At 38.8% G+C, this 17,622-nt stretch overlaps 2 protein-coding genes across 5 annotated transcripts in view; one reads left to right on the forward strand and one right to left on the reverse strand.

The window, feature by feature from the left end:
* The window catches only part of LOC149661414 (uncharacterized), a 318,208-nt gene that overhangs the window by 155,440 nt on the left and 145,146 nt on the right, over positions 1-17,622 (forward strand). For both annotated transcript variants that reach the window (XM_089842931.1, XM_089842929.1), the window contains exon 4: positions 8,882-8,947. The gene's annotated coding sequence lies outside the window, so the exon portion shown is untranslated. The remainder of the gene's footprint in view (positions 1-8,881; positions 8,948-17,622) is intronic.
* LOC149661415 (neural cell adhesion molecule 2-like) overlaps positions 1-17,622 on the reverse strand; it is a 78,383-nt gene that overhangs the window by 26,075 nt on the left and 34,686 nt on the right. For 2 of the 3 annotated variants that reach the window (XM_089842926.1, XM_089842925.1), the window contains exons 2-6: positions 10,308-10,358; positions 9,822-10,157; positions 9,540-9,650; positions 2,560-2,766; positions 654-947 (exon numbers count right to left, since the gene is read on the reverse strand). In XM_089842926.1, coding sequence (XP_089699052.1) covers positions 654-947; positions 2,560-2,766; positions 9,540-9,650; positions 9,822-10,157; positions 10,308-10,358 — 999 coding nt within the window. Of the gene's footprint in view, positions 1-653; positions 948-2,559; positions 2,767-9,539; positions 9,651-9,821; positions 10,158-10,307; positions 10,359-16,992; positions 17,564-17,622 lie in introns of those variants that run through there. The other variant, XM_089842924.1, reaches the window with a different exon arrangement.

The raw sequence follows: 17,622 nt of genomic DNA on the forward strand, positions 1-17,622 counted from the left end.
GAAATGATTTTAAACTCTTTGGGGAATGGAGGCTTTCTCTTTCAAAGCCTTATACCCGTGTAACGAGATTAAAGTTTGACGAAAAATATACGAAAGCTATTCCTTAGGAGTATATTTTCATTTTCATTTGGATTTGAACTCTTTGAGAAACTAACTAGGGAATGTATCGTTTCGGATAAACAGAATAGATGAAGATGATAGGTAATTATTTCAAACCTCTAAGGTTATTTACTCCAACGTACGCGCAATGATTATTTTCTTTTTTCTCTTTGCGAGAGACCTTTTTACTCATTTATTTATCTTGGAGATGGAAGAGTGACTTCATTCTTTTTCTCGGGTTATGATATTTGCGACCACAAATGAATCTTTACAAGAGAACCAATGGAAAGGGAAGTCGGTTGTATGAAAGAGTATAAAGATACAATGGTGGGTATCCCGCATTCTTGCCTTATTTCCTTTACTCGTTCATCCCCAGATCTACTGGGTTATTTGTTTGGTTGGATCACGTAAAAGACTGTTTACCGGCTTGCATTCCCTTTCGGATTCGGAATTGGCTTTAGTCGCTTCCCCGTATATTTGAGGTTGCCGTACTCTCGCTTATAACGCGTACGGATTGAAGGTTACTTCATCAAAGAATCGAAAGAAAGACTTACAGAAAACGTTGAGGGTCCAACTGAATTCCATGGTACTGTTATCCATGTTCATATTCTCGGCTCGACATACTAATTTTTTGCCATTGTCCGAACTGGAAGGCGAGAAAACCAGGGTGTTTATCGTGGTAGTTCGATCGGTGCTGTAAGATTCTCGACCCTCTAGTTCGTCTCGATCCCGCCACCAAGTAATTTTGGCCTCTGGTTTCGATCCAGTCGAATGACACGAGATTTCAATCTTCCTTCCAGCGGAAAGTGGTTGAAAAGGGGTGATAATCCGAACGTCTTGCGGCTTGACTAGAAGAAAATAGACAGTGTTATTAAAGGCCAAGGGGTTTTGGTTTTGGTTTAGTTTCCCTTCAATCCTCGTACTCGGCTCTCTAACGGGAATGTATCGAGCTGTACCGTAACATAACGTCTCTAAAGAAGGATCAAAGATGGCAGAAAGGGAAAAGGGTCTTAGGAATGGAAATAAAACAAAGAATCGGGGCTTAACGTCGACGATACTAAAAAAGAGGTCTTGTTCGGCCCAAGAAGCTTAGAAACGTAAGGTGAAGGTTCGTGTAACCAACGCGAGTAAAACGTAAGATGGAGGTAGCGGCAGGTACAAAATAAGCCTAACCAAATATACGGGGAACTCTAAGAAGAGGAATGGTTGTTGAGTATCTAGACAAGAACGTTCCTAGGAAGCAAAGGAAAAATATCCGCTATCTAGTGGTCACTTTTATCCGTTGGGCTTCATTTTTTTTTTGAAGAGAAACAATGGGAAAGTTTCCGTTGAGAGGAAAGAAAAACTTAACGAGAAAAAGTGAGGCGCTACGACCTTCGTTTTTATACCACCACTTAATCTTGTTTTATTTTTTTCAGGGTGAAGGGGGTTGGGCTAGATATTCTCCATAGAACTAGCCAGTGTATGAGAGTTATGGGGAAGCCTTGGATTTATGGACAATGACCGTCCACCAACTATTAAACGACTTTATTATAGAATGTAGCGAATAATATAGAGCTACGGTCAAAGAGAACACGTATATGGAGTACTAATAAACCTTTCGACAGTTGTTTCTCGTTTTGCAGCTTTACCTGAAAGAAATAACTTTTCTAGCTTAAATTTGCGAATCTTTTGGGGATTCTTTCTAAACTAGATCTAAGATCTATGCGGGGTTTCCGTGTCTAAATTTTGAAAATATTCCTGAAATTACTGGTAAACCGTCGCGGAGGACTTCTACTCCTTCTAGATATTCTCTTTGACGTTACTGACCACCGAAGGCGTAATTTAGTAGAAGGGCGCCAACAGCTCGGAGACGATAAGAAGAGAAGTGACCCCGAAAAAATAGCGGTCTTTATTTCACCCAATCTCTCGTCCATATCTCAAAAATTTTACGACATGAAGTCTTGAGCAAAAAGAGCATGCGAGGGTAATGTTGGGGAATCTCGATTCGCGCACTCTCTCTATTAAAGCGAACGTTACGAAACGTACGCGATGTTAAACATAAATCCTCATCGCTTGGACCTTTTATGACCCCCCAAATTTCTCCATTGGCGTTGACGATACTGTTGAGAAAACGTAAAAGTTTTAATGGCAAAATCTAAAGTTGAAATTGACGGTGTAACGTAAGACGATATTATATTTTTCTGAAGAAAACTCTCGTTGTTTCGGCGAAGAAATAAACCTTTAAAAATATTAGAGAAGAGTTTCATATTTAAAGGACAGATATGCGCAATTCTAAAAGGCTCATGAACTTATCGTCGACTTTTTCACTACGGTCTTAAATTCATTATAGTTTTGGCGCTTCTCAGAATAAGCGACCATAGACGAATTTCAGGAGCTCGATACATATCCCTCTTTAACCAGGGGTGATCAGAATGGTGATAGGTACGAACAGTTGATTCTGGAAAAGATAAAACTTACGGTTCATGTCTATGCTGACCTTGGAGGACAATGGAACTGTTAGATTAGTGTTGGCCGCTTGGCAGGTCAGCGTTGACATCAGGTCGGTTCGCTGAAGCTTGGGCAAAATGAGCTCATTGAGGACGAGCCTGTCTACCGACGAGATCTCAAATTTCTCGTCCAATAGCGTTGACTCTTTCCACCACGTTACCGCCGGAGGTGGCTTCCCTATTCATACCAGATTTAGATAGGAAAAAAAATATAACAACGCATTTATCTTGTTTATCCTTTGAGGTAATTATGCCCTACTACTTGTGACCTAAGAGTCATTTACTTCCTTTAGAACTGATAACAATAGGAGGATAACATTGAACCAACAACCGCGAATGAAATTTATATTTATAGTTATACGAAAGTTGTACGAAGGACTAACAAAAGACGATGTGGCGGTTTCGGCCTAGACCTAAATATAATGGGATGAGCTAAAAACTCAATATTTCGATGTAATATCTTAATGTGGTTTTTGTAGCCTAGGGCTCTAAAGAAGCGTTTTTTCCTAAGTTATGGAATTCGTCACAGGGTTAAAATAGAAAATAAGGTTGAAATTTTCTATTTCCCCATTCGTCTTTGATCCCTACGTATCCAGGTTCTTATCGAGTTATTTCCATGCCTTCCTGTTTCTGATATTAACAATAACTTATATATTTTATAAATGATCAGATAACAAAATATTTATGGGAACATAATAGATAAATCGCGTGGAAATGGTTTGGAAAAAGGAGTCAGTCTCCCTCCCAGATGTTATTGTTAATTGTTATGGTTCCTTTTCTCCTTTTTCTCTCATCGGTATATTAATATCTCTGTTGCTCAAACTCTATTCTACATCTCCGCGGTCTCCTCAACTGCGTATTTGGTAGCTAGTAATTACTTTTTCTAAATTACTCGACTCATTAGGCAACTTTTTATCGTGTGAGAACGAAATATATATAAACAAGACGGCCCAAGGGCTCGTAATAGTAGCCATATCGTACGAGTGAATAGCCCCTCTATACCCTACCCTAATGAGTGGATAACCCCTCTATACCTTACCCTAATGAGTGAATAGCGCTATCTTTTTCAATGCTTAAATGATTTACCGTGCATAAAATCAGAGTGAATAGCCCCTCGATTCCCTACTCTAAACAGTGATTAAATTATGACCGTATAAATTTACGGCGAATCGAAGAACAGATAGTTTTTAGTGATAATCCCCTCGATGAGTTTACAACATAGACTTATGCCGATGCACACTTATCGCATCTTATAAATTTCTAACAAGGACTTATGCCCAGAAACTTTTGAAAGAGAAAGTTTAGTTATAGTGATTACGCATTTTAGTGATTATCCCCTCGAATTACCTTTAGCAATACTAAAGTGATCAAACGCATAACGCTCATTTAACACTATGTTAGCTCTATCTAAACCCACATTTGAATTAACCGCCAAAACGTTCCAGTCAAACATAACATAGATGACGATAGCTTCCGAACGAGAACGAAACACATGAGGAGCGCTAGGAAACGGGGAAAATCGTTATCTATTTAATTAGCACATACATAAAAATAAAATAAATATAAAAACCCCAAACATACAAATTCATAAGTATCCGACCCCACAGGTAAAAATTCAAAAGTATCCGACCCCACAGATAAAAATTCAAAAGTATCCGACCCCACAAATTAAGAGGTACCCCACCCCACATCACCCCGACATTTTAGAGATAAAAATAAATAATAAAAAACTCGGGGTTTCTATCAAGTCTCTATAGTTCAGTGGTTGAATGTCTGTCTACTACGCCAGCGACCCGGGTTCGATTCCCGGATCTGATCTGAAAAAATTTTAATTAAAGTTAAATCTCTAACCGAGCCCAGTAACCCCTATGGGTGGGTTGTGGCAGAAATATATAACCTTACACGAAGTTCACTTCAATACTTGTTAGTACCGTGGACATCATCTATGAAGAGAAAACCCGAAAAAAAAAACTTTGCAAGAGTGAAGAGGCGTGAATTTTTCCCCCTCCCGACGCGCGCTAGTCGCGAAGAGAAAAATTTTTCCTCTCTCGAGAGAACTGTGAAAAATGGCCACTGCCAAGAAAATCTGACTTTTCCTAGAAACGGTGGGATTCAACTGTATTTCGCGCAAGTGAGAAGCCGCTGCATAAGATACAAACATGATACGATTGTAAGAAAAGCACATTTTTCTCACTACGCGACGCTAGTGTTTTTATTTTCACCTCTCAGCCTCGCTGTTCGGGAGGAACGGTACCGTTTCTAGCCTGTAAAAATACTTCATAGATGATGGCCGGCGCGAGGTAGGGAGAAGTGAACTTCATGTAAAGTTATATATTTCTGGTTGTGGTAATATAAAGTTCCTTTTAAGCTAAAATCTGACGATAACGAAGCGACAACCCCGGCCACTACTACTACTACTACTACTACTACGGACGGCTCGGGTCAAACTAAGAGCCTATCGTATACTACGATATGGCTAAAAAGAGAAATCATCAGAAATGGAATGAGATGATATACATGTAAAGAAACGTTTATTACGCGTACACGCATGCATGCCTTGCTAGATCTTATACGTTTCTATTAGCAAAAGCTATCCCGCTGCAAACCCACCGTACTGTACTAAAACTATTGATTTTAAAAAAGGTTGCAACTACTATTGCAGTATAAGTGTAGGTGCTTGCCAATTTCGCTAAAGAGGGCCCAGCTGGGCTAGATTATTCCCCATCCCCTCCTTTCTTTCTATTTTTGTATTTTTGCAAAAATGATTTCTCCAAGCCACTTAAGTTTAGCCGTAGCTGAAACGGAAAACTCAAATAATTCACTTTATGCGTAATCATAGCGCGAGGCAGCTGGTGTTTCTCTTGTATTGAAATCGCGATTACACGTATAAGTTAATTTGCATAAATATATAGTCCTACGTTTCATAACTTGGGTGTAATATATTTTTGAGCTTGGAAAAACAAAAAGACGCCAATAGAATTTACCCCAAATTAATTTTTTTTTAAATATAAAAGATGATTAAGCTTTGAAATTTTAACTTAATATTTTACGTGATTTTTATTTCCTTGAGGAATCAAAACTTCTAAACTTTTTCTGGGAGATTTCTTTTACAAGCATTTGGATTTAGATTTTCTTGCCATATATGATATAAAATTAAAGACTGAAAATATAGCGCGTGAGTAAAATAAACGCTCTAGTGATCATTGGACGCTAATCTCCCACGACGACGACGAACCCAAAGGGGGACCGCTCGCGACGCGCTAAAATAGCTCGACTTCTTTTAAAGCAAATGCTATGAGAGGCAGGCAATGTTGGGAAAGACTTCGTGATTAACCCCTACGCTTAAAGAGGCTTTTTAACTTCTTAGTTTTGAACTTCTTAATCTCCTCTTTCCGACTCTTTCGAGCGTAGATCTAAGACAAGGGGGTCGAGAAAGTGGGGGTCGACGGATGTAAAGAATCAAGCTGTAAGAACTATAATTTGTACTCTGGGAAATTCTTTCCATTAAGAAGGACGAAGGACTCGAGACTGTAAGTCCACTCTCGAATCGGATGAGATAATATTTTTCGATGGACCAAGAGATGGAGCCCTAATGACTGGGGCCCCCATCTCGATTCGAATGTTTTAGAACCACATTAATCCGAAGCTTTTTCCTTATATAAAAACGTCTAAATGGCCACTATTTTGTCATTTACAACCTAATCGGATTGAAACGCACCAAGCCAATTTAAATAAACAGCATTTTTAGATACTAGTTTTGGAATAAAGTAAATCACATAATTGGATTACGTATTACGTTATATTGATAACTTCTGTTTAATTTATTCTTCTTTATTGGATATAACTCTATCGATCCTCCCCAAAAATTCTTACTTCCCTCTTAATCTAGTTTAGTAGGATGGATTTATTTCATTTTAGCTGTCTATTCTGTACCTACTATCTGATAAAAGTATGGTAACTTTGAGTTACATAGTTGTATACTAGGGTTACATATGACATTAGACGGTGCAGCCATATGCTGTTTAGATTAAGCAGTGTATCTTGTACAGGGTGTGGCTTTAAGACTGAGCTGGTCTTATCAAAAACAAAGACAATGTATTTAACCCTGTATGTAAGACGTATAAGTAAGTATTATTCCGTAATTGGTAAGGGTTTCTCTAGCCTTTTAAGAGGTTCTAGTTTAGGGTTCCCCTTTCTCGTCTGACTGACAGAAGCAATTAGACGAGGAAATGAGATCAAAGCGGTGGTGGCTAGGATTTGTATTTCTTCCTTCTCTGGTTTCTAGAGCCCCGTAATAAAACAAGCCTGTCATAAAAGAGAAAAAAAGCGAATCTATCCAACCATTCCCATCTGAAACAACTTCATCGCGGAAAGACACGCGTTAAAATTTTTTCAGGAGGATATGGCACTTGCGTAAATGCATTTTTTTTATTATAATAACAAGCGAATTTCAATTGGAAATCCTGTACAAATATCCTACATCTCTGAATTTGAAATGTAATGGTTTTCTCTCTCTCACTCTCTTTCTCTCCATGCATGCGGGCAATGCTTCCCAAATTTAAAATGTGTTTGTCTCTCTCCAAATTTTTCTTCCAAAAAACGAAATTACGTTTTTGGTTTCTTGCGTTCTGTTCCGAATAATAAGATTGGAACCCAAACTATCTGTTCAATTTAAATGATACAATTGAGGGAAAGGCTCTACGCGTAAGGGGTATATTACCATACAAATTTCTGCTTGTGGCATCGTTAACTGAAACACGTTCAACCATTGATATTGCGTGAATTTATGTAATTAGACCCATGAATATTTAAACTGAACTGTCTCAAATTAAAATTGGAGATTCTTCGCTTACCAAGGGTATTTATTTTCTGAGAAGTATTCATTTTTGAATTAAATAAATTCATTCGGTTGAAAAAGGAAGCTAGGAACAATTTTATTCTGGAGCGTACTTTCATTTACATTTTACGACCAATTGGCGGCGTTCTCATTGCTTGTTAATGACAAACCAGATGCATTTTGCGCTTCTCTTAAGCCCTCTTTCACTGTTTTTTTTCTTATTTGTGTCCATCTTCATCCCTGTCTCATCACAAGTTTGAATATATTTTCTAAGCTAAATTTTTATCAGTCGAAAGAGGCTAGTAACCCATTCAAAAGCCATTTCCTTCGCTTTCCTCGCAGTTCCATCTCAACATTAAAGTTTAATGTCGATCAACTTGGGACGTATATAATATTTAAAAATATTTTTAATCGCTTAATTGGGCACTGTTGCACAAATGGAATATTTTTTCGAGGCCTAAAACTCTGAAGCAAGGATTAATAATCGAGGATATGCATTTAAAAAACTTTTTGTCAGTAGGTTTGTCGTAATCAAAAGTTATTCATAGAGCGTCTTGGAGTTATGGGATGATAAAATATCGATTGCAAGGCCGCGTCCTTAACCCTTGAGCAAGCTCAATCCCTTTCGCCAAGGTTTTAGGAAATTCTACCGAAGAATTATCTTTTCCTTAAGCCCTGGGAAGTACCAGTCTAAGCGGATTAAAAATGTTAAATGACGCAGCGGTGGCAGTCCCGGTGCCTTGTTTAGTGGATGAAGGGTTTAAAACTTAATTGGATAGACCCAAAAATAAAAACATATCTCGTTTAATAGCGCAGTTTCAGTAATAATGAAAAATTTCTATTTTCTCGTAAAGCACCCTTAAACTATAACCACCTATTTCACCCAACATCTGAAAAGGCATTACACATATATTTTCATAAAATAAAAATAAATAAAATAAATGCATATCATTGTTTTTAATAGAATAGAAACTTAGGAAAAAAGGATAAAATAGTGGATTTAAAAAAATAATGAAAATAGATAATAACGCGGTATTTTTATAATAACAGATGAGAAATAGATGAAAACCTGGTTCTTTCAATAAAGAAAGAACTAATTTTTTAACGGCTGTCAGTCGACTTTTTTCCCCCCTTTACATTTTTTTCCCATTAATGACTCAGAAATAACCTCGAATTTGTAACGAAGCGCCACGTTGACTTTAACCGCCTTAATAACTCGTAATTTTTAATCTGTTAATATTTTATTTCTTGAATCATCTCCGTCTTTTATATAACTTGAGAAATTGATTGAGTCTAACGAATTCAAGGGCGTAATTTCTATACCGTGGTTAATTTTGAAGAGTGACCTTAGTTGCGTAAGTTTTTATTTACAGTCTAGTAGCCAAGGCATAGGTTTCACTATTGATATAATCATATTGAAGCTAATTGATTCTAAAATATATTTTTTCTTCAACAGGTTTCGACCGGTGTGGTTATCACTGAAGAAATAAGTTCATGAAAATTGTTCCGAACATCATTTCCGGTAAGTTAATTTTCGATAAATCTTGTATGAACCCGAATTAAGTCTGGGTTTAAGAAGAAAAGTTACTTAAGAAATTAGGTTTGCCGCAAATTTATTTGCCACGTAATTAGTTTCCTAAGAAATGACCCTTGACACACATCTTCGTTCAAAAATGTGACCTAATACATCTCTCGAATACTTTGTGAGTTTGCTGGGGCTTAGGGTAACTCATCGGTATAAGACGAGACTAGATGACCTCAAGGGATCCCCTTCCTTAAACCCTTGCAACCTAGTTTATTAAGTCAGTATGTTTTCGTAGAATCGTCTCAATAATGTCACGTGACGACTTTACCCTCTTAAAGTAATGGTATTGATTTCTAGGATAGGAAAGACCGTTAGGATCCAGCTAGTTAGAGAGTGATTGAATATCGCAAAATTCTTCTTCACAGATAAGCATCGCGAAACACGTATTAGCTACCGAGAGAATGACGTGAAAAATGACTCTTTAGGGTTAAGCTAGATAGAGGAACGGAAAACCATTCCCCTCTAAATCTTTTGACCCTTTTTCGGCCTTGGTTATGGAGTAAAATCGAGTTAGGTGACGCGGTCTTACCTCCAACGGCCTCGCAGATAAGGTGAAGGGGTGAGCCTTCGTCATAAGGCCCTATCGTTCCCGTCACTGTTCGATTGGCAGGAGTTTTTATTGCTATTCCTTTCGGTGGAGCTGAGGAATAAACAATTTTTAAACCATTATCCAACCCCCGAGACTGAAGTGCAAAAACCATCATCGAATAAAGCGTGAATGGTTCTCGTGCTAAACAAGGTTACGTTATGTATATCCCTAGTTGGAATTGAGAAATGAACAGACCGAGATTAATGTTCGAACTAAACTCACTTATGATAATTAACTTCATGACCCTATTTTTCGTCCTGGCCCTTTTGAAGTCGACACGACACCGGTATTCCGCGGCGTCCTCTTCTTTTAAGGGCGTGATTTGTAGGGCGGCTGGCCTGATGGAAAGGTTGAAATAGGCCCGCGAACCCAGAACGTCACTGGCAAAGTGCGTGGCCTGAGCGGCCGATGTCGTTCTAGCGTCCAAGCTGTAAATAGGGCTACCCGAATCGCCCCGATACCACAAAACCAAAGATATATCATCGTCTACCGAGGGAGGGGTCACGTTACACGGAAGGTCCACTTTTTGACCGACAACCGCGCTGTATGTCGGATAGTCTGCGCAAAATTAAACAAGATAGAACACCATTAGTAACATTGATAAAAGACGAAACAGTAAACAGATTTTAGAAATTAAAAGCACCAAACAACTCGAAAACCAAGGGTAAAAACTCAACAACGAATGGCTTGAAATGTTTACGATTTTACCTTTGAAATCAGTGTGAACGTTTATTGTCCTTAGTTTTATTCCGGGAATACCTGTTACGTTTAAAATTGATCGTTAGTAATTATAAAGATTTAGTTGAGCTTGTTTCAAACGGAGCATGAAATTGAAGAAATTCCCTTTATTATTTTGGAAAATTAAATTAAAATATCTTCATCCCAAAGCTTGAAAATGCCATGCAATTTTTAATTGGGTACAGTTTTTCGAAACCGGATGGATATTCGACGAGATTATCTTCATTCATTCATTTAATTAATTAATATGGCGTTGGGTTTATTGAGAATGCCAAGTCCTCGCTTCTAACTGGTTGGGTCTTTCGGCTTTATGTCTGTACTTGTAGGAGAAATGTAACAGACTCGCAAAAACAACTTTCTAATTTCCGGTATGCGCTAGCTAATTCCTGCAGACGTCTACGTATCTACGTCGAACGGTCGGAGCTGGAAAACGCGTTAGTTTACGCCCGTTAATTTTCAATGCGTTTGTATTACACGCAGCGAATCGATAATAATCGCTGCCATATTCGAGTTAGTCTGGAATGTCACTAACTTGAATGGGAATGAAGGCCTTTGGCATTTAGTTTTATGATCCTTCCTCATCTAGTCTACGTTTAAGGAGCTTAGATGGATCAGTTTAATTAGGTCATAGATCAAACTGCTGCGAGACTCTTTTCCTTAGGAAGTTTTTCTCCTTTTTCCTTACAAACTTCGCTTTGGGGCAATTTTCTCATAGTTTTTACTTTTTTTATTTGCTTTCCAATTCCCTGGCGTAGTACTAGCGTCTTTCGCCTTTGGGTCCTCGCGACGCTAGGGAATTCTTTGAAAAGGTTTCGCGCTTTCTTATAAGATGATTCAGGCTTCCAAATGAATGAAATCGAAATTATCAAAGTTGTTACAGTATCAAACGGCATAGAGGTGGTATTAATAGGTAACGAGTCACAAAGATCAAAGAGATTAGATTAACTTCTGGGTAATTTACTTTTGTCTGGCCGAAATTTTTGTTCCCGTCTCGTTGACACTTTTGGGTTGCGATCCTGTCCGTGGATACCCCTTTTTTACTGAAGCCCAATTCTTCGCGCCTTTTTCCCCATTTTCCTTTTTAAGTCCAGTCTTATAAGGAAACCCGTTTTTCGTAGCCTTTATCCCGCCTTTTCCGAGGCTGTATATCGGCGACCTAATACTGTCACTACGTTGTTCCACTCCCTTATGGATGGTTCTCGGAGCGATGTTTGACGCGATGGCCGCGCACGAGGACCTAGCCTTCAGTCTAGGGAGTGGGCGGTCTGGGGAGTCAACTTCGCAGCCATCTTGGTCACTTCTAGGACAAGGATTTCTTCTCAACTACCTCTCAATGAGAGTTTCCTAACATATTGATGACCCTTCGAGTATTCTCAAACAGCGCGCGAGGTACTAGCCATCCACTCCTCGACTTCTTTACTTATACTAAAGTGACTTGACTTTACCTTCGGGTCGATTTTAACATATCCTTCTTATACTCGTTTAAGAGTTCATCGAGTGATTATGTTAAATTTTACAAGACTATCTTCCTTGAAAAACAAGTTTAACTATTTTTCAATCCAGCCCAGCCTGCGATGGAAATTATTGCCACACGCGAGCCTTTAGTTTTTTTAAAGTTTGCTATTTTGTTCTCTTATCAATAGCGAACAAATATCCTGACAAACAACTTTTTTCCTAATGACGCAGGTCTGAAAGCAATTTTTATTTTTAACTTTTTCGGAAGCATTTGGCGGGAGCCTTTTACTCAATTTAACCGGTTACCGTTGGAGTACGAACGAGTGCGTTAGAAAAAGGCGCGCACTCGATTTAATGAAATATTCGATCTAATTTTCACGTACGGTCCGTAGATTCGTAATTAACAAGGAAAGGGCAGACCCTGAGAATGGAAACCAGCCGAGTTTTCTTCATCTAGAGTATTTTTCGATCCTCGTTACTTAATATGCGTTGCCACGCTCGCTTCTTTGATTGCGTTTCTCATAAGTACTACGAGGCGGTTAGGAAAACATCAGGAATTTCTATCCCTAACCACGCGGCCAATTTGAATGTGATTCCGATACTCTAGGTGCGTAGGATACCTCCGATCTTTTCTGTTCAGAGCATAAGTGTAACAAAATCACCCAAAGTTTATATCCTCTGTGATAGCATTGACAACAGTCTCGCGGATTTCTTTACCCGCCCCTACTTACATAACTCTAATTTGCCTTTCACAATTTTTCTGAAAAAGTAACTCAAGTTCAAGAAGAATTCATACTAACTTAGATGTGTTTTATTATCATACGTGCCTTGAGTTTACCCCAGAATTCCCTGCCTTATACTAATTTAAAGAATTTACGGGTGCCGAAATTCTCTGTACTTCCCATCCAAGTTAAGTTCTTTAGTATCTTTGGTTGAGGATATATCTCTCTTTCCTTAACGCGTCTCTTAAGAGTTTTTCCAATTTCTCTACAAAGTAATTGAAACATACTGCGGCCTGCCTTCCAAAGTATAGCTTTCTCTTCGTTTAAGTTACAAGTCTACACGTACAATCCGACCATTAACTCTGAACTTCAGACTTCCCCTTTTTCCTTAGCTCTTCGACTTTCCTTCTCAGGAAAAGCATAATCTTCTATTAACCTTCATTCCTTCAATGGTCGCTTGGCGTCGTGAATAGGTGTATGCGTGGTACATGCTTCTATGAAAGGTCCGAAAAATACAGTGTAGCGTTTAGGTCAGGGGAAAAACGTAACCCCGGGTTTTGGCTAGCGTGGTCGTGTCAGGCGGAACTTGCTTTCTCTCTCTCTCTCTCTCTCTCTCTCTCTCTCTCTCTCTCTATCTGCAATGGAATGGGCTTCTCTTTTGTTTGTCCGCTTTAATTTCCGTCCGGCGAGACCGCGAGTAATTTGTAACGGCAACGTTTTGGGTGAAGAAAGAAGGAAATAAGGGCTATTCAAAGGCTTAGTTTCGTTTCGTTAGACCTGGGTCGAGCTTGTGTATTCACTTCGCGGAGTGAATACTTTTCCTAGCTAACCCTTTTCTGTGTTTTTAGAGTCTTCGGAACGTAAAAGTCGTAATTCTAATACGTTATGCGTTTTTCATTGAAAAGTCAAGTCTTTTGTGTGAATAGAAACAGGAGTAGTTTAATCTAAAAAAATTGGCGAATCAATTTTATGACTCGGGTGTTCAATAATAAAGATGGATCGTCTGAAATAGGCTTTATAGATGTCTTGTTGAGGGCAATCACACGATAGTTCTACGTATCAAGAATCTATCATTACGTTTGTATAAACCGTAAACACTCAATCATTTTTCGCGACATCTAGAACGTGAATAAAATCATAATATCTAATCGTTCAGAACAGTTTTTAAATTCGTAACACGCGATTACGATACTTTCCTTATCCATTAAATCGCGTCATTAACGGACTGTCTCTTTAGCCCCGCCCATCTCCCGTTTACCAAATTCCCAATCCAATATTGAGATAGCAACCTCGACATACGCGACGGCAAAGATCAACTCGATCAAAATTTATCACTCAAATAAACACGTCGTTTTCAACCTTCATAAATTATCTCCCGACTATGTACATATTCATTTCTCGTTTTTATACTAACAGCAAATATCTATATTTCAATTTTCTTTTCCGCTCTGTAATTCTATTAAACGAATTGCCGAGTTAAATTACGCGATCGCCGATGGCGTTTGTTTCTAACAAATGATTCCTCCAACACCCTTTGAGCAAGAGGCGATGTTAGACGTTGGTTGGTGATCAGAAGTTAATTTTCTAAACAATATTTAAGGTGAATTGTAAAATAATTCAATTGGCCTTCTGTGACTTTAGATGCAGCATTATCACTTGAATTTCCGCCTGTTCTTAAACTTTATACCAGTAGGATATTTAACACGCAACCACTGTCAAGGGTCTTTTTTTTTATCCGTAACAAATCTTTTGGGGCCTCGCAGCCATAATAAATCGGGCCAATTTACCCTAGAGACATTGAAAATGGTATAACAAAAGTAAAAAATTACTTTTAAGGGAAATGGTTAATCGAGTTGTCTTAGTTCCAGTGGTGTCCGAAGCTAGCTAGTACTTCATTACTTAGCCCCGCCTCGAGCTTCTAGGCAGTTAAGAATTATCTTTGTCTCTTTGGGTTAAACGAAAGATATGGCTCTTTTAACCACGAGAGATGGAACAGTAAGACCAAGGGACACCATAGAGATACAAATATACAACTAGAGTAATTTCCCTTATGTTTGTTGGTTTAGAAAGGGATCGAAAATATGCAGGGAACCATGACCAAATTTTGTGGAAACGGAAACAACATTAGTTGCGTTTAAAATTTAGAAAATTAATTTGCACACAAATTATTTTCTATCTACATTAATGAATATATATAATTTTTCTTGCACCTGCAGTAATTTATCTTGATAATTTTCAATCCATTATTTCTTGATCGTTTTTGTTAAAATTTCCTTTTTTTTGGGCCTGATGGTTTATTGAACCTTTTGAATATTTCTTTTCTCGCACGAACCTCGTAAAGAAAATGATCTTCCTAGAGTGTTTTTAATGTGAGCGTCATTATTCTTAATTTCGAAATCCCTTATTCGACCCCAAAAAAAAGAAATAAAAATAATAAAATAATGGAAAAGTGCATTGCGAGTCTTATATCTGAAAGAAAGAGCTCGGTCCGAGGCTCGCTTGGGTACAGCTTCATTTCTCCTCGCTTATTATTTTCGGCAATAAAAGTGAACCGGCAAAAATTTGTAAGCTAGAGCTTTTAACCAAATTACGGCATCCATTCCTTTCGGGCCATGCTGGTGTAACGTTGGACCGAGCTAAAACGCAATTAAGCTCTTAATTAATGAAAACTAGGGTAGGCCTACGATAAAGTCCGGACGCGGACGCGTAGGCGTATACTCGTAATTCGCCTTGGAGGGTTTTTGACGTCCCCATAGAATCAGGAGGCGATAGAATTTAGCCAAGGCTTAAAGGCATCGTAGAAGAGAACGAGTCTGACACCCTCTATTTGTTTTATTGAAGTTTACCGCCCCCTACACTACCATAACCCTAACGCATCTAGGACACTAAGGCGCGTCAGTCTGGCTTCCACCACTCTGACGCGTGGATTGTTTAGTTCAAATAAGAATAATTGGTATCAAGTAGACTGCCTCTGGGTCTCTCCCTCTCGTTGTGTAAGGGAGGAAGTGGGTGCAAAGAGACGAACAATAAACGGGCTGAACTTCCTCCGAAATCCGTCCACACTGCTAAGATGAATTGAAAGAAAAGAGACCAGGAGATAAAGTCGCTAGCTATAAGATTAAGAACGCGTCAAAGGTTAATTACGAGAAGTGAAAGTTGGTTACTTATTTGTATCGCAACTTGGAAATAAGTTGAATGCAATGATAAAAAATTTATAAAATCGTAATAAACCATTCTTTGGTTGAAGCGCAATTTGGTTGAAGAAATCGATTTTCACTCAAGTCAATATTTAATATTGATATTAATCGCATTATGAAATGGAATCTGATCCATTTGGATTATAATAGGGCCGTTTTATCTCACGGGATGATTGATACATTGTTCCTATCAGGCATTTGTGCATGAATCCAAATAGTACTAACTTCAGCGATTCAACTTCTGGTATAAATGCACCACCCATTTACAGCCTTCATTTTAATTCAGTCTTAATTGCCTGGACGGAACGGGTGCGCCAATAAAACAAAAACCAAGTAGCGGTTTGTAAGTTAAAGTTACGAAAGACTGACGCGGGGAGGCAGGGCTAGGAATTGAACCCCACGTGATGTTCCATGGAGGAATGACGCGTCAGACTCGGACCACTGCATGGGTGTTTAAATGATAGGTGATTGTAGTAAGCAGGAAACAAATTAAATTACCGCTACTGGGTTGACTGGGGCTCCTTTAGCCCATCACCCTATTAAGCGGGTGAGATCCCGCTCATCCGAAGAGAGTGCTTCTTTTTGAGTGAAGCCGGAGCTGCTCGGCCCGCTCTATCCGGCACTACTGTCTAGGCCACTAATTCGCGGTAATGCAATTCCAAGCTTGGATGTGAAAGAGAAAAAATTACCGGAGGGGAGGCTGTTGTGATGTATAAACTCGACCCTGAAACTCCTCTCAGAGAAAAACATCGTCTATGCTGTAACTAGATCAATTGACAGTCATTCGGAAACAAGATATTTTTGACGAAATTCGTCGAAATGATAAAATTTATCTTCCAACCAAAATTGACAGTTCAAAGTTTTGGGATTTTAATAATAAAGACCACTAGTATGAATTATATCTTTTTCGAAATAATTCTAGGGTTGATAACCGCTTAGGGTAGCTAACTACTCGCAAAGACCCATCTGTTGCTCTTTTCTGACAGTGTGGATAACGTTTTTTACCATATATTCGTAAAACGACATGAATTTAAATTATGTAATACGGAAGGTAGTTAAGATATCCTGTAATCTTTATTTCTTTAACGAAACGCATTTTGTCGGAGTACGTAACGCGGATTATTTTCGATCCATTTATATAAACCCTTTAAAATCTTTCCCCTTTTTTGTCAAACATTAGAATTAAATGGTGGCCTTTTTAGTCGCCTGTTGAGTACCCGCGGGTTTTCGAGAGCGCTTTTAAAAGACGCGCTAATTCTTTTTATCTTCCTTTTTCCTTACCGAGTGTTCGAAATCCTTTTACTCCATCCCAGGATGACAATAATACTATTATGAAAAGTTCTTTAGCCAGCGGCAGATTCTTTGACGTGGAGACGTTAAAAGGTTTACGTCTGAAAACCTTCCGGCGGCTAGTTGGTCCATCCCTTTTCGCGATAATGGTCGGTCTGGAAAATTTTCGTCCAAACGCACTGGCTAGTACCCCGAAATATCGCGTTAGCGTCCTCGTAACGACATCACCTTTGCCGGCAAGTTCTTTCGTTCCCCGTACCCTTTTCTCCCCTTCTCCGTCCTTATCCCCATCTTCTTCCGTTAGCTCTTTTCGGGGATTGCCGAGATAAAACATAGTTTCATTTGACAGTCTGAGCCAAAACCACTATTTCTTCGCGAACTGTACTCTTAAAACGCGCGACCCTAAGTAGCGAGGTTCCATTACCCGCGTGGTTGCCGCACCGGTTTCTATTCGCGATATACCTCTCTTCCCTCTCTGCCGAAGAGATGAAGAAGGATGGATGGCGTACTCGTAAGGAAAGAAAAAACACCCGTACTTCTACGATATTTCTTGTCTTTTTCGATACGACTGAATTCTACTTCTAAGCCTAGAAATGATGGCGCCTACTTCATAAAAGAATC

The sequence above is a fragment of the Phalangium opilio genome, unplaced genomic scaffold, assembly GCF_054372755.1.
Source record: "Phalangium opilio isolate 3A_F unplaced genomic scaffold, DU_Popi_V2 ptg000070l_1, whole genome shotgun sequence".
Classification (NCBI taxonomy): domain Eukaryota; kingdom Metazoa; phylum Arthropoda; class Arachnida; order Opiliones; family Phalangiidae; genus Phalangium; species Phalangium opilio.